Source organism: Lagenorhynchus albirostris, chromosome 16 (assembly GCF_949774975.1).
Source record: "Lagenorhynchus albirostris chromosome 16, mLagAlb1.1, whole genome shotgun sequence".
NCBI classification, from domain to species: domain Eukaryota; kingdom Metazoa; phylum Chordata; class Mammalia; order Artiodactyla; family Delphinidae; genus Lagenorhynchus; species Lagenorhynchus albirostris.
The window spans coordinates 45130836-45155188 of NC_083110.1; the positions used below are offsets into that span (position 1 = coordinate 45130836).

Sequence of the window (24353 nt, forward strand, 5' to 3'; positions counted from 1 at the left end):
ACGTTTCTTGTGGAAGTCCAGAGAATTCTGCCCAGGAGGTTAAGTGATAACGATAGGAGTTCAGACAACATATTAATCCTCTATTTCCTTACAGTCCAAAATCTTACCTCTAAGCATTACCTCTAAGTATTGCATTGGAATGCCCAGCTCATATAATCTAATCACCGTCCCACCTACCTGTAGTTTGGGTTTGATGTTAGTGTTTCTTGCATCAGTTCATTCAAAGTACACATCTGAACCAATTTGGCAGGGTAATGGCTGTGGTGGAAACAGTGGTATCTCAGGATCTGGGATCCTTGCAGGGACCTCAGGGTCTGGGGACATGGTCCCTTCCCTTTCTTACACTTCTCGACCAGTGGATTTCAAACGGTGCTCTTGGTTCCTCTACAGTACTTCTCAGGGTCCGAAAATAATGGAGGTCCCAACTACCTACTGAATTCTTTCATGCTTTTATAGTTTCAGTTGTGATAACAACTGTAACAGAACAGTAGGTGTTCACTGAATGTATTACATGCTACACTAAGTCTTTAACAGGCATTCCCTTACGTAATCTTTGCCATAGTCTTAAGGCAGGTTCTTACCATTTTAAAGGTAAAAGAACTGAGGCCCAGGAACATTAAATTATTTTCCCGAAGGCACACAACTAGTAAGTGGTAGAGACTGAATCCAGGTAGTGCGATTACAGATCCCGTACTCCGAACTATCTTCCTTCATGCTGGCCCAGCCTACACAGCCTGCTCATGCCGATCCACAGTGATTTCTCTACCCCTCAGAATTCCTCTAAGTCTCCTGTTTGCCAGAATTCCTTATAAGCTTTCTCTCTTTGTGCTGTACCTCTAAGTAGATTATAAATACTGAATTGCTCTCCAGGTGTCTAGCAGTGACTCATGAGATTTGGTAGGAGTCTAAGAAATCCGTTATGAATAATAGTACAGATGAAGCTGGATCTTCATCTATCGACTTCCAGAAACAAACTTTGAGATGATGTAGTTCATTCAACGTCTTACAGGGGACTGTCAAGGAGAGGGGTATAGTTTAGCAATCCAGGTGTGTGACCTTAAGGAAGTTTCTTAAGCCCTCTACAGCTCAGGAAGTTTCTTAAGCCCTCTACAGCCCTCCCCTGTGCAATGGTTTTAACTCTGCAATGGTGTCACACCACCCTGTGGTGCAGGACCATGGCAAAGGTTAGAGATACTGCAGATAGCCGAGTGTAAGGACATAAAGATAAAGAATTACCACTCCTTAGATACTCAAAGTAAACCCGGATTCAACCAGAGCAGTGTTTTGCAAACTGTGTTACCTGGGCTGAACTTAAAACTGCCATAGAAGTACTTAATCCAGGGGGAGGAGTGAGAAGAAATGAAGAGTAAGGGGATGTAGGGCCAGCGGATGGGGCTCCCAGAGGCAGGTCTGTAATCAGAAAAGCCTGATCTCATAAATTTCATACACAAACACACTCCATGAAATTTATTTTGGAAATAAAACAAAGAATTCAGTTATGAAGATAGTTTTAACAATACTGTTTGATCCCACTCAGAAAACTATAGACAACAGTGTTTTAAAGTCAATAAAAAGCTGCTCTATTAGAAATGGGAGGACTTATGAGGGTATAAAGTGTGTATTATTAGTAAGGCAGACTGTCCTTTGGAGAACACAAGTAGGAAAGAACACTTAGTTGTAGAAGACGCTGTTCAGCTTCCTGAGCCCATAACATTTCTTGACCCTTCCCTCCCTGCCTTTCTAAGAAGTGTGTACTGCCTGTCTAGGATATACTGCCACATTCACAGTGAAAACTCAGTTCTTAACATGTCGCGGAAATTAGCTGGTTCACTTTCTTACTTACATCCTTCAACACTCCAGGCCTCAGATCTGTACACGCCTCATTTCCAAGAAACTCCCCTTTTCTTTCTCAGTGACTGTGATAGATGGATGTCTCTTTATCTTTTAATTATCATACACTAAGAGATATGCATCTAGGACTTCCTGGACCCTCACCATGAATTAAATCAATGACCAGCTACACCAACGATAAAGGACCTTTTCCACTATTGGTCCAATGGATTGGATTTAACCATCAGGGAAAACATTCCCCTTATTCAGACGTCACCAACTCAAGTGGTTCTCTTAAATACATCCATCCACATTTGCTTTTTCACCTGATCCAATCTACACTCAATAACATGAAAAACAACAAAATCAAACGAACCTTTTTCTTTGTTCTGTTTTCTTACCAACATGCTAGCCATCAAAGTCAATAAATCTACAACTTATTCTTGTTAACAGCATGGCCCGGCAGCCCATGATTTTTTAATTTTTTCCTTCCCTCTCAACCTGTTCTTCTTTTAATTCCTTCCCCTCAACCTGTTCTTCTTTTAATTTTACTTCTCACTATTCTTCAAAAGAATATGCTAATTTGCACAAGGATGGTACTCTTCTACTAATTTTGTTTCACTCAAAAAAGAAAAAAAGTAACTTTTTCTTAAATATCTCTGTTCAACAGCAACAAAACAAGGAAAAAAAACCCACAAGGACACCAAGAATAAAACTGACTACTTATTATTGGGTTCATAATTTTCTTTTAAATACTTCTGTATAAACAATTTGATGCGTGGGAGAGTGTAGGTTAACACAAATTAAGTGCCCATAAAATCGAGATTAGTGGCCTGAAACTTTAGATGCACAGGAATCACCCAGAGGGCTTGTTTTACACAGATTACTGTGCTCCACTCAAAAAATTTCTGAATCCATAGATGGAGGATGCCAGAGATTTTGCAATTGCCTAAGTGATGCTGATGGCTGTTACCGCAGGGACCACTTTGATAAACACTGTAGTAAACATTTGAAGTTCCCTAATCAAGAGTGTACACTTTAGGTGTGGGTAGTAGGCAAACTGCAGACCTGACTCAGGAGTCAACACACCTGGGAGGAGGAAAGAAGGGGTGCCTACAGCAAAGTGCTTCAATAGTGCTACCTAAATTTGTCAGAGGGTTTGTAAATGAACTCCAATTAATGGACTCCATGACCTTAGCCTCCACTTTCTCAGCCTCCATTTTCTCATCTGGAAAATCAGGGACAACCTCTCTCACCTATTAGATTAGGATATTTTTAGGAGCACATTAAAGGATATATGAATGACAGGTTGGAAATTATAAGAGCATTGTTATCATGACTACTTAGAAATTTATTCAGGCAGCAAAGGACATCCCATAGGAAGAGTGGGCTTCTCAAATTCACCAATGAATTGCTGAGATTATGTTTCCTCTAGTCAGAGGAAGTTCAAGGGAAAAACAAAGGCAAGCACTCCTGTCATGACTCAATTTTTTCTTTTAATATATATCTTATGTACAAAATTTTTAAAAATTTCTTTAATATTGTTTATTCATAATTCCTACTTTAAAGAAATTCATTAGTAGATTTATAGAAAAATGTAGCTACTTAGTGATGTCTCAAATACTGAACGATAAAATTTCATTGCATGAAACACTCAAGTATTTAAATGCGCTGTAAAAAGTAGATTCTGCAGTTGGTTTTGCTTGCTTATTATGTGTTTCTAAGGCTTAAAGCTTATGGCCTTTTCTTCATTATGTCACACAATTCATCCTTTTGTAACAGATGTACTTAACGTGTCCATGTGTTACAATTCAAAAATTAAAACAGTTGTGACTTGTGAATTGTAATTGCTGTGTAACTTTTTTGTGAAAATAGAGTCCTTAGGCCAACAGAAATAACCCTACAGATGCACTTGTGCTTTAAAGCAAAATGAACCACCGCAGACGCAATTTAAAAGTTTGTGACAGCCGCAGCACAGCAAAGTAGTGTCAAACTCCTGGCCCTCTCTTGAAAACTAGCTCTGGGTCTCAGTGCTTCAGCTTTCACCCATCCCCAAAGCTCTGAGCCTAGAGCATCACTCATAGAATTCAAATGTTAGCTGCGTTTATTAACCATCGCTACTATTGAGCATTCAATGAGAATCCATCACAGTGTAGGAAAGATTTTTAAAAAAGCAATTATAGAATATACAACATTAATCTAGCTTAGTACTTTGCTTTTTATTCTTTCAATCAGCTAAGTAAATACTAAAATTACCTCTGATCAAATTATTGAATAAATGAATGAAGGTTTAATCTGTCAAAAACTAACACAAGCTTTGCATTGTGGAAAAGCTTTTTATGATGCAGGTCTTTGTGGGAAAATTACAAATTCTGAAGAATTAAAGAAACTGCTGGGAAAAAAATCAGCCTTCCTTGCCCATTGTTCAGATTTACTATTAAATTACCCACGATTCTTAAAAAATAATAATATCCCATCAGTTAGAGCCTGACTATTCTCTACATATAGGAAACACTCAAGGTATTCAATGATTGAACAATTAAAGGATGGAGCAAGAGAGTAATTTCTCTAACCTTAAGAAGGAATTAAGTACTACTGCCTTCCTTAGACTGTAAGAGGGTTTTGCTTTTTTCCTCCAAGAAGCACTGCTAACATATGCCTATTTGCCAGGTCTAGTCAATACTAGACTTGGATCTTTTCTGGAAATAGTTAAATATAAATTCTAAATAAATTCTGACTGTAACAGCTTCCATAAAAACACTAGGGGAAAAAAAAAAACCAAACTTCAGCCTGTAAAAGAAAACAATTGTAGTTTAATAACAGTTTTCTTCTCTGAAATTCACTTTTAATCCACTTAAACAATAAAGGAATGTAAAGAATAGCTTCTGCAGCCCATTTGTTCATGCTAGTCTGTTATATCATCATTGGTACCTTATGAGTTGATTCCTTTATTAAAGAAATTTATTTCTCAGGGATTACATTACTGGATTTATGTTACTAATTTTTACGGTATTCTTTAATAGACAAATGTGATACAAAATTGTACTAGGAAGAATATTATCGAATTAAGTCACTAAACAAGTGTACCTACTTCTCCAGTATGACGCCTTAATACACTGTTTGCTTCATCGTCCAGGATGATGACAACTCCTAGCAAGTTACTGGGCTACTCCTTCTGTAATCAGGGTCATATTTCTAGTTCTTATAATCTAAATTTATTTTGTGTCTTCCTTCAGGATTCTTGGTACAAAGCATGCATTGGACTGGGAGAAAGCAAAACATGCATCTTTTTAACCTGCCTCTCGAAGGTAAAACAGGGACTGTCTCAACACAGTTATCTCCTCTGCCTTTGCACTGTCACACAGGGAGCTTGACAGTATGGGGTTGCTCCCGGTCATTAAAACCCCAGGTATTAACTGCACACATGTTGATTGATTGTACTGGCAGACAATGTTGCTTCATTTTCACATGCAAAAATCTTTACCATACATACATCGCTTTATGGAACTCTATGATGGCATTTCCTAAAAAGTATCTAACTGCTTACTTCTTGATTTAGTCATCTTAAGAAATCTTCAAGGTTTATAGCCACTCCAAGAGCTTCATCTAGAATTCCTTTACATTAACAATAAAACTGGCATTCATTCCTCGTGTTCCTTTACCAGTAAAAAGCACTGTATGTTGACCGTATAGGTATAGGCGTTACATTTATAGTGCATACTGGGATTTGAGCAATAAATTATATTCAAATCTCCTTTTACTTTTTTTTAATATATCACCTTATACTATATCAGACATTTTCTTCCCTCCTGCCAATGAAATGACTAGCTCTTGTATTAATCATATTTGAATATATGTAGGCAGTAATTATATATGTAATTCTTACATTTTTTTTTTTCTGTTTTTTTGTTTTTTTTTTTGGTACGCGGGCCTCTCACTGTTGTGGCCTCTCCCTTTGCGGAGCACAGGCTCCGTTCGCGCAGGCTCAGCAGCCATGGCTCACGGGCCCAGCCGCTCCGCGGCATGTGGGATCTTCCTGGGCCGGGGCACGAACCCATGTCCCCTGCATTGGCAGGCAGACTCTCAACCACTGCGCCACCAGGGAAGCCCTTCTTACATTTTTTTAAACAAATGTTTCTATTAACTACTTTGCAAAGCTGAACTTGAAAGTAGCATCCTTAAAACATGGCCTCCCACCCCTTCCTCTCTCTTTTTTCATGTGCAACACCACAAACCTTTTAAATATAAATTTTTATGTGATATAATATTCTTCTCTTTAATACACCGGTTTACTGTTATTCACTAACAATCCAATTATTGACAGAAATGAAGCTTTCATTTCAACCTGATTATTATCCATTGTTTTGTGTAGATTGGTTTGTACCATAAATATTTTTATGTTATCATTATGACAAAATGTAGTCCTCTGTTATAAGTTTTCATCATCCTGGAAAAACAGACATGACTTAAAGCTCTCAAGGTAAAAATAAAAAGTACTGATGGAACTTAGTATGTGTGTAAATGTTACAGTTAATGTTTAACAAACCCACAAGTGTATCTTACATTTTGAAAGTGGTTTTAAAGGCACATTAGGATTACCATGGAGTTCCCTATTTTCTCAGGATGAAGTGAGAAGGAAGGGGGTCTATATCACTATGTGTGGTATTAAATATTTTAGTATCACTACCTGTGATATAAAATTCTTACTATCTCAGGCTGTGGGATTTAATGTTACTGGGCAATGGTGCTACCACTGAATTGTATTTGCTGGCTTTAGTCCTTTTACATTTTTCCCCACTCATCTTTAAGGTTTTGACAGTTGGCAGATTTTCCTGAGTTAGGTTGAACAACGTAGTGTTTGAAACACAGCTGCAAGGGAATATACAAGCCACTTCACTGCATAGACTCAACTTAATTTTAAAAACAAAAATAAACAGAAAAATCCAAACCTTTCAACTTCATTCTTAAAAAGTCTTTGACACAGTGAAATATCTTCATTGGTCAGCTTCCCCCTGTCAAATATCTCAGGAAAGCTTAAGTATGGAAAGTTGAAAGTATTCAAACTAAAGCAGATGTTATTCAAGTCACCAATTTGTCAGATTTCTTGTAGGATGTTTAGGTTCTTTTGTGTTAGTACTGAAGTACGTTAGTCCTGAGGAATTTTTAAATACTCGCTATAAATAATCGAAGGAGAAAGAATTACTCAGATATTTTGCCCAAGTCAGTTCATAAAAGAGCTTCCACACCCACGATAGACATACTTTGCAGATAACTTTTCTATGCTAATCACCTTAATCTGGTATCAAGATGGTTTCCTACAAAGAGAGAGCTTTTAGTCTTGGGTTTTTATTGGGGTCTCTTTGAATAAGACCATTTGAATAATATACTGTCTAAGGTTTGGGGCACTTTGAGCGGGACACTCAAAGTGTGAGGAACAGACTTCAATTTAGTATCTGCAGGCAAAAATTCTAATTCGTGTACAACTGAAGTTGGAGCAAAGAGCATGCGATTCAAATCCAAAAAAAATCCCTGTGTAGTTGGGAGAACTGGCTGTGGGAAATCCAGGTAAAAATAAGACATGTTTTTGCAAATTCACAAACAGGGTATATGCCACTTAATCTCTCTGTCATTGTAAACTAAGGGCCTTTTCCATCCTATTTGTTTCCAGTAACTTCAACTTCTCCATTTTTGTGATTTTAGAGAACCTGGGGCATAGAATTAAGGTAAGAGGCCCTGGGTTAGAGTAAATTTACATTGCTCTAGCTGTGAGCGTAGTGAAAGTGAAATCACAACCAGGAATAAGACGTAGAAAAACATGATAATAATATGCTTCCAGATATGGGAACTGAGTAAGTCAGGGGTATTCAGTGGACATATTAGAAATTCCTATCCCTTATGGGGTTTGAAAATGGACGGTAACACTCTCCTTTGTTAGTATAATCCCAAAACATTTAGACAAAAATGTGAAATTCAAACAACACTGGAGACATTGTTTGGTGTTATGGAAACCAAATATAACCACTGACTTTTTTTTCTTCTCCCCATGGCATCTGGAATGCTTGTAATTGGATAGACGCAATCAAAGTGACCATTTTCATATCACAGTTAATAAAGAAAACTTGAGCCTATTTAAGCCATGAATAACCTCAAGGCATTTGTTAGATTTGTTTCCAATATAACGTTAATTTTTAATATTTTTATATCCTCATCCCTCAGGGGAAAATCAATGGTGTTGTTTTATAAGATAAAAGTAACATAACATGGATTTCTTTCCCCCTATATCACTGTGGGTTTTGTTCTAAAAAAATAGTGCTTCTTAGTGCTATCAGATCTTCCTCCTAGTGCTACCATAATAACCAATAGTATATCGGTTATTTATTTTCAAAAGAATCCCAGTTGATTTTTCCCAGATGAAAAACAAAGAGCTTGCTTCAAACAACCGTTCTCTTAGTTGGATCACTATGAACAAGCTTATAATCATAATTTAGAGCATATGTCAATCTATAACTTTAATAAAAACATTTTATTTTTTCGATTAAAGACTTGAATGTAAGATCTGAAACCATAAAACTCCTAGAAGGAAAATTAAGTGGTAAGTGTCTTGATATCAGTCTTAGAGATGATTCTTTGGATTTGACACCAAAAGCAAAGGCAACAGAAGCAAAAACCAACAAGTGGGGCTACATCAAACTAAAAACTTTCTGCACAGCAAAGAAAGCCAACAAAATGAAAGGGCAACTTTCAGAATGGGAGAAAATGTTTGCAAATCATATATCTGATAAGGGATTAATATCCAAAATATATAAAGAACTCATACAACTCAATAGCAAAAAACCCGAACAATTTGATGAAAAAGTGGGCAGAGGATTTGAATAGACATTTTTCCAAAGAAGACATAGGGATGGCCATAAGGCACATGAAAAGATGCTCAACATCACTAATCATGAAGGAAATCCAAATCAAAACCACATGAGTTATCACCTCTCACCTGTTAGAACGGCTATTATCAAACAGACAAGAAATAACAAGTGCTGGCGAGGATGTGGAGAAAAGGAAACACTTGTGCATTCTTGGTGGGAACATAAATTAGTGCAGCCACTATGGAAAACAGTATGGAGGTTCCTCAAACAATTAAGAATAGAACTACCCTATGACCCAGCGATTCCACTCTGGACACCTATTCAAAGAAATAAAACACTCTTTTTTTTCTTTAACATCTTTATTGGAGCACAATTGTTTTACAATGCTGTGTTAGTTTCTGCTTTATAACAAAGTGAATCAGCTATACATATACATATATCCCCATATCTCCTCCCTCTTGCGTCTCCCTCCCACCCTCCCTATCCCACCGCTCTAGGTGGTCACAAAGCACCGAGCTGATCTCCCTGTGCTATGCGGCTGCTTCCCACTAGCTATCTATTTTACATTTCATAGTGTATATATGTCCATGCCACTCTCTCGCTTCGTCCCAGCTTACCCTTTCGCCCTCCCCATGTCCTCAAGTCCATTCTCTACATCTGCATCTTTATTCCTGTCCTGCCCCTACGTTCTTCAGAACCATTTTTCTTTTTTTTTTTTAGATTCCATATGTATGTGTTAGCATACGATATTTGTTTTTCTCTTTCTGACTTACTTCACTCTGTATGACAGACTCCAGGTCCATCCACCTCACTACAAATAACTCAATTTCGTTTCTTTTTATGGATGAGTAATATTCCATTGTATATACGTGCCACATCTTCTTTATCCATTCATCTGTCAATGGACACTTAAGTTGCTTCCATGTCCTGGCTATTGTAAATAGAGCTGCAATGAACATTGTGGTACATGACTCTTTTTTGAATTATGGTTTTCTCAGGGTATTTGCCCAGTAGTGGGATTGCTGGGTCATATGGTAGTTCTATTTGTAGTTTTTTAAGGAACCTCCATACTGTTCTCCGTAGTGGCTGTACCAATTTACATTCCCACCAACAGTGCAAGAGGGTTCCCTTTGCTCCACACCCTCTCCAGCATTTATTGTTTGTAGATTTTTTGATGATGGCCATTCTGACCGGTGTGAGGTGATACCTCACTGTAGTTTTGATGTGCATTTCTCTAATGATTAGTGATGTTGAGCATCCTTTCATGTGTTTGTTGGCAATCTGTATATCTTCTTTGGAGAAATGTCTATTCAGGTCTCCTGCCAAATTTTGGATTGGGTTGCTTGTTTTTTTGATATTGAGCTGCATGAGCTGCTTGTAAGTTTTGGAGATTAATCCTTTGTCAGTTGCTTCACTTGCAAATAGTTTCTCCCATTCTGAGGGCTGTCTTTTGTCTTATGTTTTCCTTTGCTGTGCAAAAGCTTTTAAGTTCCATTAGGTCCCATTTGTTTATTTTTGTTTTTATTTCCATTCCTCTAGGAGGTGGGTCAAAAGGGATCTTGCTGTGATTTATGTCATAGAGTGTTCTGCCTATGCTTTCCTCTAAGTGTTTTATAGTGTCTGGCCTTACATTTAGGTCTTTAATCCCTTTTGAGTTTATTTTTGTGTATGGTGTTAGGGAGTGTTCTAATTTCATTCTTTTACATGTAGCTGTCCAGTCTTTCCAGCACCACTTATTGAAGTGGCTGTCTTTTCTCCATTGTATAATCTTGCCTCCTTTATCAAAAATAAGGTGACCATATGTGCGTGGGTTTATCTCTGGGCTTTCTGTCCTATTCCACTGATCTATTTTTCTGAAAAACACTAACTCTTAAAGATACATGTACCCATATGTTCATTTCAGCATTAGCTACAATAACCAATATATGGAAATGACAGGTATATCAATGAATGAATTAGTAATGGAAATGTGGTGTATATATACACAATGGAATACTATTAAACCATTAAGAAGAAGGAAATGCTGCCATTAGTAACAACATGGATGGACATTGAGGGCATTATGCTAAGTGAAATAAGTCAGAGAGAGGAAGACAAATACCATTGTGATCTCACTTATATGTGGAATCTTAAAAAAAAAGAAAAAAGAGTTCTGGCTCTTAAATACAGAGAACAGATTGGTGATTGCCAGAGGTTTTGGGGGGAGAGGGGCAGTGAGGGGTGGGTAGAATAAGTGAAGGGGGTCAAATTGCACAAACTTCCAGTTATAAAATAAATAAGTCCTGGGGATGTAATGTACTCATGGTAGCTAGAGTTAATAATACTGTGTTACATTTAAGTTCTGGGGATGTAATGTACTCATGGTAGCTAGAGTTAATAATACTGTGTTACATTTAAGTCCTGGGGATGTAATGTACTCGCGGTAGCTAGAGTTAATAATACTGTGTTACATATTTAAAAGTTTCTAAGAAAGTAGATCTCAAAAGGTCTAATCCCAAGAAAAGAAATTTTGTAACTATATATGGTGATGGATATCAACTAGACTTATTGTGGTGACCATTTTGCAATATATTCAAATATTGAATCATGCATAACTAAAACTAATACAACGCTATATGTCAATTATACCTCAATATATAAAAATAAGACAACTATTTTTTATATCCTATTTAAAAAAAAGACTACCCACAGGTGTTAGGTTCACATTCGTTATCAGAGGAAGTCACTGGAATGTATTTATTTAAGGCCTGATACAACTTCAAAAAGTGCTCTTGTGAACAAGAAATGACTCAGGTACATTGAGGAGCTCTTGAATGTCACCTAGGATTCAGTGATGACTGTGCAATTAAAAATGCATTAAAATGCTAGGCAGCTTTCAGGCTAATCTAGGGAGAAAGAAAAGAGGGCTCAACATTTTCAATCATGAAAGAAAGTGGGTATTGTTGGGGGAAAAGGGGTCACAAGCCAGGTACGTGAGAAAGAAAAAAGGTGTGGATAGACAAGCTATTGAGTACGAAGGGCAATTTCCTCAGACTTAGACTATTACACCCAAGTAGATGAATGCGTTTTGAAAGATACTCCAAGTGGTCATCACTGGCAAAATAATGGTTAAGAAAAAATAGACAAGACTCAACACAATCCTGAATTCTGAGAAACGACTGGATCTAAAAAGCCAACTAAGGACATTTTAAAATATCACATGTTAAGAGTAAGATAGCATCCCTGTAGTCATTTGGTAAAACTAACACCCATGATGTAATCTAATCAGAATTATAAATTATAAAGTGATCAGCCTGAGAGTATAATTTAAACAAATTTAAAATACTATTTAAGAACTATAATCATCAATCATAAGTACAATCTCCCTGGATAGTATAGATGACAGCACAAAAGGTCCTGAAAAACAAATGACCATTATTCACACCTTATAGCTCTTACACAACATTCAGAAGTTGTTAATAGATATTATTCCTTACACATGCACAAAACCTCTGCATCTAAACATGCAGAGATGTATTTGTACACCATCAACCACAGACTCTTTTCTGAATACAACCTCCACATCTTTGGGCACGATAAACACACACAACCACATACCCCCTCATGAGACATCTGTGTCTGTGTTAAAGAACATGCTCCATCACTCATTCCCTTTAATGATGGATGTTCTGACCCCAGAACAGTTAGGATCATAATTTGCATTCAACAGCCAGTTCCTTCTTGTTCAGTCAGATGCATAATGTCTATTTAAATTTATAAAGCATGAGAACAACAGAGGCTAGTGCAAATGAACAGCATTTTATCAGAACCTAATAAGAAAACTGACTTTCACGAAGCCAAGCAATCATCTTACAAAAAATCTTTTGCTATATAATTAATTTAAATATTCGATTCACTTTAAAGTATTTCTTTAATAATAATTCAATATTCCAAAATATTAAGCACCATGTTACTATCAATTGCTGGCCTTTGGAAAATTTGTAGTTTCAGTTAGATTAAATGAGCAGTACACAAGGCTGAAATATTTTTATCATTTAAATATTTTAAAACCTTAAAAAATTATTCATAATACAGAGAAAGCCTGTTTTAATCCAAATGTGTTATTATGCCTCCTTTTTGCCCGAAAAGTAATATATTTCTCATGAAAATGAAGCATGATAGTAAAATCTGTTTACTTAATGGAGTCGTCACTGCTCTTTTTTCCAGTTAAGGTACTTTTTAAGTGAGTTAAAGTTCTGGCAGAATCTTTTATGGTTCATCGGGCTTCATTATTCTTTGAGTCATGGAATAAAAACATGGCAATGCCTATCAATCAAAAGAGGTGTGTTCTCAGAGATCAAGAATCAAATGCCAAGAAAGACTCATCTAATAAGGGCCCCAACTGCCACTGATGTTACAGTGATTTCAGTGACTAAAAAGGTGATTCACTAACAAGACCTATAAGAATGTCTGTGACTCTAGCTGGCCATGCATTCTTGAGTTCTTTACAACCCAAGTTTTAATATCATATTGTCAATCATATGCCATACTTCTGAGAGGAAAAAAAAAGCAATCTATAAAATAGTCAGTGACACCCAGACACGATTAATTAACAATTTGGCGTTTTTCCAACAGGATTGTTTTAATGACACAACCTAATCAAAGTAATTTGTGGGTGCAATCATCCACAGGATGTGTCAGAACTTTTCACACATGAAATATACACGTCTGCCTGAAGATGCAATGGACTTTCCACTGTTGGCTTTGGCATTCAGCTCTGTTTGTTATACACTCATTACATCCTGTACTCAGGAAGAAGGAATATTTAAAACAAACTTCTTTCCCTTCTAACTACTGCAGCTGCTTCTACCAAGCAATAAAAGTTGCTAGAGAAATCATATATACACATACATGTAGAATTAGGGAAACAAGCTGCTTTAACGCCTTGATTTAAAATAAGCTCAATCAGTAGAAAAGAAAAACGCTGTAATATACAGCTTGATGAGCAGCTGAGGACAAGAATATACTCCGACGCAGTTCTAGAATTCAGGATATCTTACTCAGTGTTTGAATGAGACGAAGGACATTTCTCCTCAATTTTTCTAAACTACTGAATGAATAAGTGAAATTTATGTGGGGAATGCAACCCAAAATAGACAGATACGTAAAATTTTCTTAAATACGATTCTGAGGCTTTAAAGGCAGAAAAATGAAAAGTCTTGCTTCTGTTTAATTCTAACTTATAAAATTATATCATTTTGTAAATCCTAATTTAATGAGTTCTAGGTTAAAGGATACTTTTCATAAGTCAGCAATAAAATTTAGCTCAATGTTAACAATCATCCTTTAGGAGGAAAATATCAACTGTATTGCAAAGCAATAATTAGAATATAGATTATTTTATTCTTTACGAAGATTAAAATCGAGAGGCATGTTAACACCTCGCAGGTCTATGGAAAAGACACTGAAAGTATCTGGGAAAAAAAAAAAGAAAAATGAACAGCCTTACTCTTGACGGTCGCCGTCCGGGTACAGTTGTAAAGAATAGCCAACTCCCCGAATACTTTTCCTGGACCCATGGTGCACAGCTTCACACCTTCTTTTGTAACTTCAACCTTACCATCTGAAAAGAAGAAGGAAAAACACATCATTTCCATTCTCTCTCATGCTTCATTTCATTTGTTGCATTTCCAAGATGAGATGAGGAGGGCCAGGCTCACTTTCAAAAATGCAAAGCAGCTACCAACTAAAACAAAGTCATCCTCAAGATGCAGTGCAAGAAATGCAATAAAATGTGTAAGAAATCCATATCCTTTCCTAAATTAATCACTGATAAGATTAGAGATGAGACTAAAAGAAAACACCAAAAAAAGACAGAGATAAAAATGGCAACATGTGAAATTTTTCCAAATGCAATATTATAAAACTCTGGTAATTCCAATTTTAAAGTCATTTTGAATTTGAAAGAAAAATTGAGTGTGTACATTTTGTACAGTACACTTCATACTCGGGAATTCTCATCTGAGTAAGGTAGCTATGATGCAAAGGGAAATTACTTTGATCCTAGAGCATTATTTAATTGGGGCTCATGGGATCTTTTATTTTTAAACATCTTATCTGACTTGGGCAAGACTGTTTCATCTGCTTCCCAGCCCTGCAACATGGACTGTAAGGAAACCAAACTATAAGCGTTGAGGAAAAAGAAAGAGACACTGGGACTGTTGATGTTCCACAAAGGATTTGGAAAATGAAATGCTAAAGAAGGAAAAAGCTAAGTAAACAGCGTGCACTGGGTATACATTGTTGCCTGAAAGTAAGGAAATGCTATTCATGAAGGAAATGAAAAAAATGCATTTTTAAAAAAGTCATAGCTATGTACACTAAAAATTCCATCACCTAACATAATGGGGGAAGAAATAAAAAGGCAACACAATCTATTCTACACTTAATCCTACCCTTCTATTATTCCTCCCAGTAACTTAGCCACGGTCTACAGAAGGAAAACCTAATGCTTGGCAGTAGCTAGTGATCGAAAGGAACTAATGCTACCAAGTTTGTCCAAACGTCAGGCCTTCATGCACTGACTCCATAATTATCACTTTAGCTATGTGCTTCCTGTAATATTTAACTTTTCGGAGTTTTAGCTTTACATTTACTCCCACCTTTTTAAAAATCAATCCAGTTTTACCTAAGCAATAATATTTACAAAATTATAGGGTTGTTCAAATACCTATTGAGATAAAATCTTATATATTAAAAAACTTCTTAAAAAGCTGAATTCATGTACCACTGATGCAAGATGAATCCTTCAGAGGGCACTGTTCTACCCTGAAAACTATTTCATCTGAATGGTATCAATGGAGAGAGAATGCTGCAGTAATTAGGGTAAAATTTCAGACAAAATCTACTCACTACTCTTGAACTGTGTATCTGTTCCTCCTCTGTGTGTTAAGAAGCTATTTAGAAATGAATGTATCCAACAATCCTAAAAGTTTGGAAATACTTTTATGCGGGTATGACCACTAAAAAGTCTAGCTTTTTCATGCCTTACTTCTTGACTTCAGGAAGGGAAACTTTCTCTTGATAGGTACATCAAAACCAACCCAGGAAATTCATATTTTTTTAAGCTTCAGTTGCTCCTCCCATGACATCCCCACCCAGCCCTTTCTCTCAATGGCAAGCCTATTCCTCTAGAAATTTCATCTGCCACTCAAGAATGAAAGATAGGCTCAGAATACAACATAATTAAGACATTTATACATCATTTGAAGTCAGACCAGGAGTTAAGTTCTGGTTCTCTTATCAGTTCCTTACTAGCCTTGTGTCCTTGGGCAAGATGTTAATTTTTCTATGCCTCAGTTTCATTAATAAAATGATAAAAGCAAAGTACCTATCTTATTGTGTAGTTTATAAAATGAAATGAGATAAAGCAGATGCAATGCTTAGCACAGTGCTGGCATATACCAAATCTCAGTAAATACCACCTGTTATTATTGGTATTATTTGCATTATGTTTCTTTCTTATCATTTAAATGTAGGTAGGGCTTATCAGATTACACTGAAGCACAATATTCCATCATCTATTACAGAAAGCAATCAAGGTCCATGTAGGATAATATTTTTTCATTTTTGTTTTTTAAATGGAGAAAAGATTTGTTTCAGATTTTCTCCCTATGGGGGGGCTGAGGAGAGAACTTTGAGGTTTTAATCAATATCACACCCAAAGAAGAAAGAAGAATCTCAAGAATTCACACTGATCTACCTGGCAGAATGCAGTATTTTTGTACTCCTTCCTACTTGGCCATGTCCAGCCAACATTTGTTGTAGTATTGCTTCGACAGCTATAGTCTTATGGTGGAGGTTCCCACGAATAACATAGTAACAATTTTCTCACACATTATAAAATGTTTTTGACTTAAAGCTCTAGCTTTAACTATATTACTAGAACTAAGAGCAGAATGAATAATGCCTAAAGAACTTTCATACACAGCTCATTTTGTACAAGTCTGCTTCTCTGTCTCTTTGGGTCCCATGGTTTAAAGTCTTCAGTGGAAAGGAATCCACAGGAATTAGACCACTGCTAAGAATCCTGCTGGACAGTTTCAGAGTTAGGTCTTCTTAACCACTAACCAACCTGAAAAAAAAATGGCCAGACATTGGGAGTCTTGTTTTAGCTCAGTGGTTTCTTAAAAGGCATCTGTGGACCCATCACATCAGAACTAATTTATAAAATCCAGATATTCCTCCCTCTGGGAAACTGTAAATGTCCCTCCACACAGTGATCACGCTACTTGGTCCTAGAGCCCCTTACTTCTCTGAAAAACCATGCTCATATAACACTGACCTGTTTTAACTTATGGACAGTTTATATTATAACTGTTCATGTTTCCCATTCTCATATGACTTCTAGAAGGTTCACAGCATAATTGTATAGGACTCTGGGGTTTCGAGTTTGTGCAAACACTCACTCACTTCTGGTTACAGCTCATTTTCCTGATCTGATATTTTCTTAATTTTCTCAAGATTAATTCACTTTTTTGGAAAAGATAGGTATAAGTGATTATATATATATATGAATAATTAGTGTTGGTAACAGAAGGTTGAATCCCATATTAATTAGAATAGCAAAAAAATTTTTTTAAATACTTGCTGAAACAAAAATAGAAAGTTGGATGTCAAAAATCTTTTTCAGATTAAGTTAAACACTGCAGATTCAATATATTCACAATAGCCAAGGAAGAAAGGGATCTGATCTCATATAATAGTTGAGAAAGGTCTAAAAAGCACTGTATTTTTTTTTTTAATGAACAGAAAGATCTAAACGTTAAACAGAAACAAAGTGTTTGTAAATTGTTACCCTGAGTCATAATTTGATCACTTATCCTTCCTTATATCTGTTGTGTGGATGGGGAGTAATTTAGGGAGGCAAGATTGACTGGGCACTAAAAAGAAAGAAAGGTACACACAAGGCATTAATGAGAGTTTTTCGAGAGACATTTAGAAGTGCTGTCATTTCCAAGAGCTCAATAAGATGAGTTATTGATGTGAAATGTGAATTTGGTTAAGCTCATTCACCGCGCCACACACTAGCCTTGAAGCAAAATTAGAAGTGATTATACATTTACGAAGGATTTCCAAGTACGGACTAAGTGGTTCACTTAAGAAAACTAAGAACAAGACAGTCAAAAGTTTACTGCATACACCCAGCAGCCCTTATTCCCACCTGATCAACCTCCTTTAAAGTATTAGATTCATCTTGAAGCCACTCCTTTTATAAACTCCTTTATCACACTGTGTCTAAAAACAAGATTTGTTTTAAATGGACTCCATGTGCATGGAAAGTAGGTAGGCCTACGTGTGGTAATTTCGGTTGTGAGGGGAGGGATGTGGGGAAACAAATAGGGAAAAAGTCAAGTAGGCCGAATATATAGCACACTTGTGCAGAGGCTTACAGCACTGTAGAAATAGGCCAGCTTGGAGGTTTTTATATAATTATAATTTGCTGTTAACTTTAGGAATATATTTTGATGAATTTACCTCAGGTCAGAATTTTTTTTTTTTTTTTTTTTTGCGGTACGCAGGCCTCTCACTGTTGTGGCCTCTCCCGTTGCGGAGCACAGGCTCCGGACGCGCAAGCTCAGCGGCCATAGCTCACGGGCCCAGCTGCTCCGCAGCATGTGGGTTCTTCCCGGACCAGGGCACGAACCCGTGTCCCCTGCATCTGCAGGCAGACTCTCAACCACTGTGCCACCAGGGAAGCCCCTCAGGTCAGATTTGATTAATTTCTATTTCTTTAAACAACAGAAGAGAATCATTAGCATTTATTCATGATTGTTTTAATATTTCAATTTAGTTTGATTTTCAAATATGTTAGATTGCAAATCAAAGACTTTTTTTTAAAGAATAGCAGAAGGACATTTTCAAACATCCTAGTAGAGTTCTAGACTTTTTCCATGATTTTCACTGGCTAAACTCAACAGCGATGAGAGGCTATTAGAACTGTTACTTGAGGAACTCATAATAATCCAAAATGTGGTTAATTTATGTCTTCTACTTCTGCTTTTTATTCATTTTTGATTTTTTTTTAAAATGTGATACTATACTGGTGTTATTTTTACTATCCCCTATCTCTACCAGGAAAGGAAAGAAATATTCAAATCATTTTTATTTGAACTTTGCTAAACTGCTAAAGTTATTTGTGCGAGAGATGTTGGAATGCTGGCTAAGATAAAATGTAAGGGTTATTTATAGTTTCATTTGGCTCTTTTTATCACTCCTGCCATTAGCATGAATCACTGAAAGCTTTATCACAGTAACTTGACTGTATTTCTTATTCTACTTCTGGTACCACATGCCCATTTATGATCTGCAATGGGCTGAGTCATAAGTACTAATTTTTTTTTGTTTGTTTTTTTGTTTTTGCGGTACGCGGGCCTCTCACTGTTGTGGCCTGTCCCGCTGCGGAGCACAGGCTCCGGATGCGCAGGCTCAGCGGCCATGGCTCACGGGCCCAGCCGCTCCGCGGCATGTGGGATCCTCCCGGACTGGGGCACAAACCCGTGTCTCCTGCATCGGCAGGCGGACTCTCAATCACTGCGCCACCAGGGAAGCCCATAAGTACTAAATTTTGCCACTTTGAGCAATAATCAACCTACCTGTTGCTCTTTGGTATCCCTATTTATGTACCACTTTTGGGAAATGCTAAGTGTTAAGAGATCCATAATAAAGCATCTATACTTTTATCTATCTTTTATAAGAATCAGTAGGTCCTATAAATAAAAGAAGACATTGAATTTACAAGGAGACCCAGAATCTCCTGGCTTTGTTTATCTTCATGGGTTTTTCACTAACCGGTGGTTTTGTACCATAGGACTTTCATGATAAGGCAAATCAGTTTAGAGATTTACTACTGGCAAGCTGAGACAGAATGGTTGGCAATAACCTAATTATGAACACTCTGTGCTTAGTTCCAACAATGCTGGTTGGAACATTCAAGACAACTTGATTGGTCTTTAAAGGGAGACAGTTGTTTTATCAAAGGTCCGATCTACCAAGCCCTTCCATCTCTTTCATTCTCTAATACGTTCATGATTTTGTAGGTTTGAGACCACAGCTTTTACATTATGTATTCTCTCATGAGGGTTTCTGTAGCTCCTAGATTCAATAGGAACATTCAACATTGTGGTGGTTGAGCTGTGCTGTGACCAGCATATATACATTTTCTCTAGGAGATGAGGTTTCTTATATATCTTGTTTTTTTCCTTTTTAGTTTTATTTAGATATAATTGACATAGAACACTGCATGTAGGTTTAAGGTTTATAGCATAATAACTTGACTTACATATATTGTGAAATGACTACTACAATAAATTTAGTTAACATCCATCATTTCATATAAACACAAAAATTTTCTTTTTCCATGTGATGAGAAATTTTAGGATTTACTCTCTGCTTTCTCAATGGATTAACAATACTATTATACTGAACTTGTCTTGTAGGGTCATTTTAGATGAGGGTTACTGTCATCTGGGAAGAAAGTAGAAATAAGGCTACTATGGGCTAACTAAAGGGAAAAGCCATCTCATTGCCAGGGACACACACTATATTCTTAGACAGTGTTCCTTAAGAATACTTCTTGTCAGTCATTTATATATGTCTTCTTTAAGCCAACATAAGGAAAAAGACTGTCTCACTATGAGATGAAAGTCTGTTCTTGAATTAAAGAAGGGCAGTGTGTCAGCACCTTATCAGTTCTCTATTTAAGTTTGATTTCAAGTCCAAAAGGATATGGTCTCTCTGGATCTAAACTCCTGCTCCTTAAATGAGGTGTTAATTTTGATTGAAAAATCATTTTTTGGCCATTGAATAAATGCCTGTGAAAAATTGCCCTGTTTTAGTATTACATGTTTTCTTCCTAACTTTGCTTTAGTGTTTTTTGTTTTTATTTTTTTTGGTTTACCAGTTTCTCATTACAGATTAGCGATAAGAGGAGAGAGATGGAGACAGAGAGGAGAGAGAGAGAGAGACAGAGAGGAGAGAGAGAGAGAGACAGAGAGGAGAGAGAGAGAGAGACAGAGAGGAGAGAGAGAGGAGAGAGGAGAGAGAGGAGAGAGAGGAGAGAGAGGAGAGAGAGAGGGAGAGAGGGAGAGAGGGAGAGAGGGAGAGAGGGAGAGAGGGAGAGAGGGAGAGAGGGAGAGAGGGAGAGAGGGAGAGAGGGAGAGAGGGAGACCATAGGTTTTTCTTCCCTAAACTATTTGTGCTTTCATAGTTTCTTTAACCATCAGGTCCTTATAATACTTTAGATGGGACCAAGCTTTCCATTCAGAGAAGTCACGTCTTTGATATTATCACAGCAATAATTCTTACTAGAAGCACAAAAGTACTAGTCATCCAAATGGAATGAAACAGAATCTGAGGTATAAGAGGCTGGTTGAGGTTCAAGTCACATGAGTGAAGAACTTTGTTTCTTCTTCAATTAGGCACATCTGATTTCCCTTCTGGTCATGACTGCTATAAATATACTTGATACAATATTTCTTTGTACTAAATTACAATAGATTATAATACATATTGAATATGAAATAAAATCAAAAACATAAATGAGGCATCTAGAAAAAAATCTCACTTATGAAAAAAAATAAAGAGAAAGAGAGGTAGGTTAACATGCACATCAATATACTTGAACTTCACTTTTTGTTTTGGTTTCTAACTCTGAGGTCTTAGGGCATACATATCCACAAAGGAAACCTACATGAGGAAACAGACTGAAATGTAAGCAATTTGGATACAGAAAATCATCTGAACCATCAGAGTGAAAGTCTGGAAGGAGCAACTTACATTACAGCACTTCTGTCCTTGAGGATACTTAAGGAGTAAGAATTTACTAAACCTATTGCAGATGGCTCAACCATTGACCTGACATGAACAGGACTCTGGAAGGATTTCACAAATATCATGATTCTATAATCTTTCTACACATTACGTTTTGAAACTCTTTATTTATTTTTATTTATTTATTTATTTTTTGCAGTACGTGGCCCTCTCACTGTTGTGGCCTCTCCCGTTGCGGAGCACAGGCTCCAGATGCGCAGGCTCAGGGGCCATGGCTCATGGGCCCAGCTGCTCCGCGGCACGTGGGATCTTCCCAGACCGGGGCACAAACCCGCGTCCCCTGCATTGGCAGGCGGACTCTCAACCACTGCGCCACCAGGAAAGCCCTCTAGCACTTTAAAGTATTCAAAAGGCACTAAATAAATATCTGTGGACTAATTTCAATTTCTAGTGATGAAGAAAGGTAAAGACAGGCCAGAGAAGAGATATTCACACATAGGAAACGATCATTCCCTGAATAATCAGAGTTGAACAGCTAATTTGTCTCAAGTTTATTAAGCTTAATTTTAGTATAATGCATTTTTGCTCTATTATTTCTGTGATACATGAGCACCTCAATTAGCCTAAACAATGAATGGCCATGTCTGTAGTTACTTAGAGACAGGCAAATGCCAAGTACTATTATCACTGTCAGACTTGTAGGCACTCATCATACGATTTTTGTCTCTGTTATGTTTTAATATTAAGTTTGGGAGGTTTTTTTAAATAAATAAATTCATTCATTCATTCATTATTTTATGGCTGTGTTGGGTCTTTGCTGCTTGCAGGCTTTCTCTAGTTGCGGTAAGTGGGGGCTACTCTTCGTTGTGGTGCATGGGCTTCTCATTGCGGTGGCTTCTCTTGTTGCAGAGCATGGGCTCTAGGTGCGCAGGCTTCAGTAGTTGTGGCACGTGGGCTCAGTAGTTGTGGCTCGTGGGCTCTAGAGCACAGACTCAGTAGTTGTGGCGCACGGGCTTAGCTGCTCCACGGCATGTGGGATCTTCCCGGACCAGGGCTCGAACCTGTGTCCCCTGCATTGGCAGGCGGATTCTTAACCACTGTGCCACCATGGAAGTCCCTTGGGAGAGTTTTTGATATAACATGATGGTTCTCAACTGGGGGCAGTTTTAATTCCAGGAGATATTTGGCAAGGTCTGGAGACATTTTTGGTTCTAGGGAGGTTTTGAACCTAGGGAGGTTCTGCTGGCATCTAGAGGGTAGAGGAACACTGCTAAACATCCTACAATGCACAAGGCAGCCCACACAACCAAGCATTATTCAGCCCCAAATGTAAGTAGTGCCAAAGTCGGAAGCCCTGGAGTCAGCTATGTCCATGTGTATACAAAACACTCTACATTTAAAGGGACAATTTTGACTTCCACTTAAAAAAAAACTCTACTAGATGTAAATCGCAAGCTAAAAATAGGCTAATACTAGGTTGCAATATTTAAGTAATCCATGTTGCCACTAGATCAGGATAGAATTAGAATAAAGACACAAAGCTACTTTACTGAATAATTTTCCCCAGCAGGTGTCACCTGAAATAGAAGTGATTATGAAAAATTTCTGAAGCAAGACTTATAAGAATATCCTACTGATGCTAGAATGACAGCCTTTTTCCAGGCATACTTGAGAATATCAGGTCCTGGCTCTACCACTGATTGGCTTGGAGACCTTGGATAAGTTATTTAACTCTCTATTCTTCCATTATCTCACTACAGATTTGGTATAACAATAACTTATTTAATAGGTTTTGATAATTAGGTAATGCATGTGGCCAGACAAAAAATATATAGGTTAAAAATAGTTCTTGAGGAAATTCTCTTTTTTCTTTTTAGTAGGCAGTTTTAAGGAGGGAGAGGCAGGGTCCAAGGTCTTGGTCCATAACATTTAGGAGTGGGAAGGAGGAGAGTGATAAATGAGCAGGGGCAAGGAAAAGAAAAAGACGAGCAACAAGCTAGAGATTTCAGCGAAATGGTCCTGCTGGAAAGCCTCATGTTGAGGAGGCTAGAAGACTTTTAGTAGGAGGGATCTCTAATGTACAATATTCAGTTAGTTGTTGCCAGAATTCATGTCCTACATTTCTCTCCAAATTAATCTGCTTCACACGAATTTCCTGTGTGAAGGGCTTGGAGGAAGATAAAAGCTTGAGGAAAGATCCATTGCTTGGATACATCAATAAACAGAGAGGCAAGGAAATGAAGAATGAGCGATAATGTGAAGTTGGAAAGCAGGAAATCTTGGAGTAACTATGTAAATTACGTAATTATAAAAAACTAAGGACTCGGGAATTGGCAGATATTTTAGGGGAGGACACCAGTCTTTTCACAGGATGTCAAATGGGTGCTTAATCCAATTTCACCTAAGACTAGAAAGGTTAGAAAAGAATCCACTGTGAACAAGATGTTGTTGCTTCAATCAGAGATTACGTCTTCTTTATCCAAGTTCGCTTAACACCTTTGTAATGGCTCTTATGAGGCAGAAGAAGGAAGAGTTTTGAAATCATAAGTTCTAAGCTAATATTCTGGTTTCACTGCTCTTGAAATGTCAGACATTTAGGCACTCAGTTTCTCCATCAGTGCGATGGGAATAAGAGCTACCTGCTTCACAGGATTAGTACGTGAAACTTATGTGAAAGAGTTTGGTGTGTGATGAAGCTTTCTACACACGTTAGTATACACTAAACTAACTGAAGGGCCAATCATGTAATCCTGCAGTGTCTGGTTGTAAATAGGAGGAGATCAGTAAATTCTCATGAGTGAATACATGGGAATGTTAGTGAAAACGACCCACTGCTGTGATCACACTTGTGGG

The 24353-nt window shown here is 37.3% G+C and overlaps 1 protein-coding gene across 1 annotated transcript in view; it reads right to left on the minus strand.

Annotated features, from left to right (window-relative positions):
- Nucleotides 1–24353, minus strand: part of PRKG1 (protein kinase cGMP-dependent 1) — a 1109707-nt gene that overhangs the window by 714339 nt on the left and 371015 nt on the right. The window contains exon 3 of the mRNA XM_060125518.1: nt 14179–14292. Within this exon, the coding sequence (XP_059981501.1) occupies nt 14179–14292 (114 nt within the window). The remainder of the gene's footprint in view (nt 1–14178; nt 14293–24353) is intronic.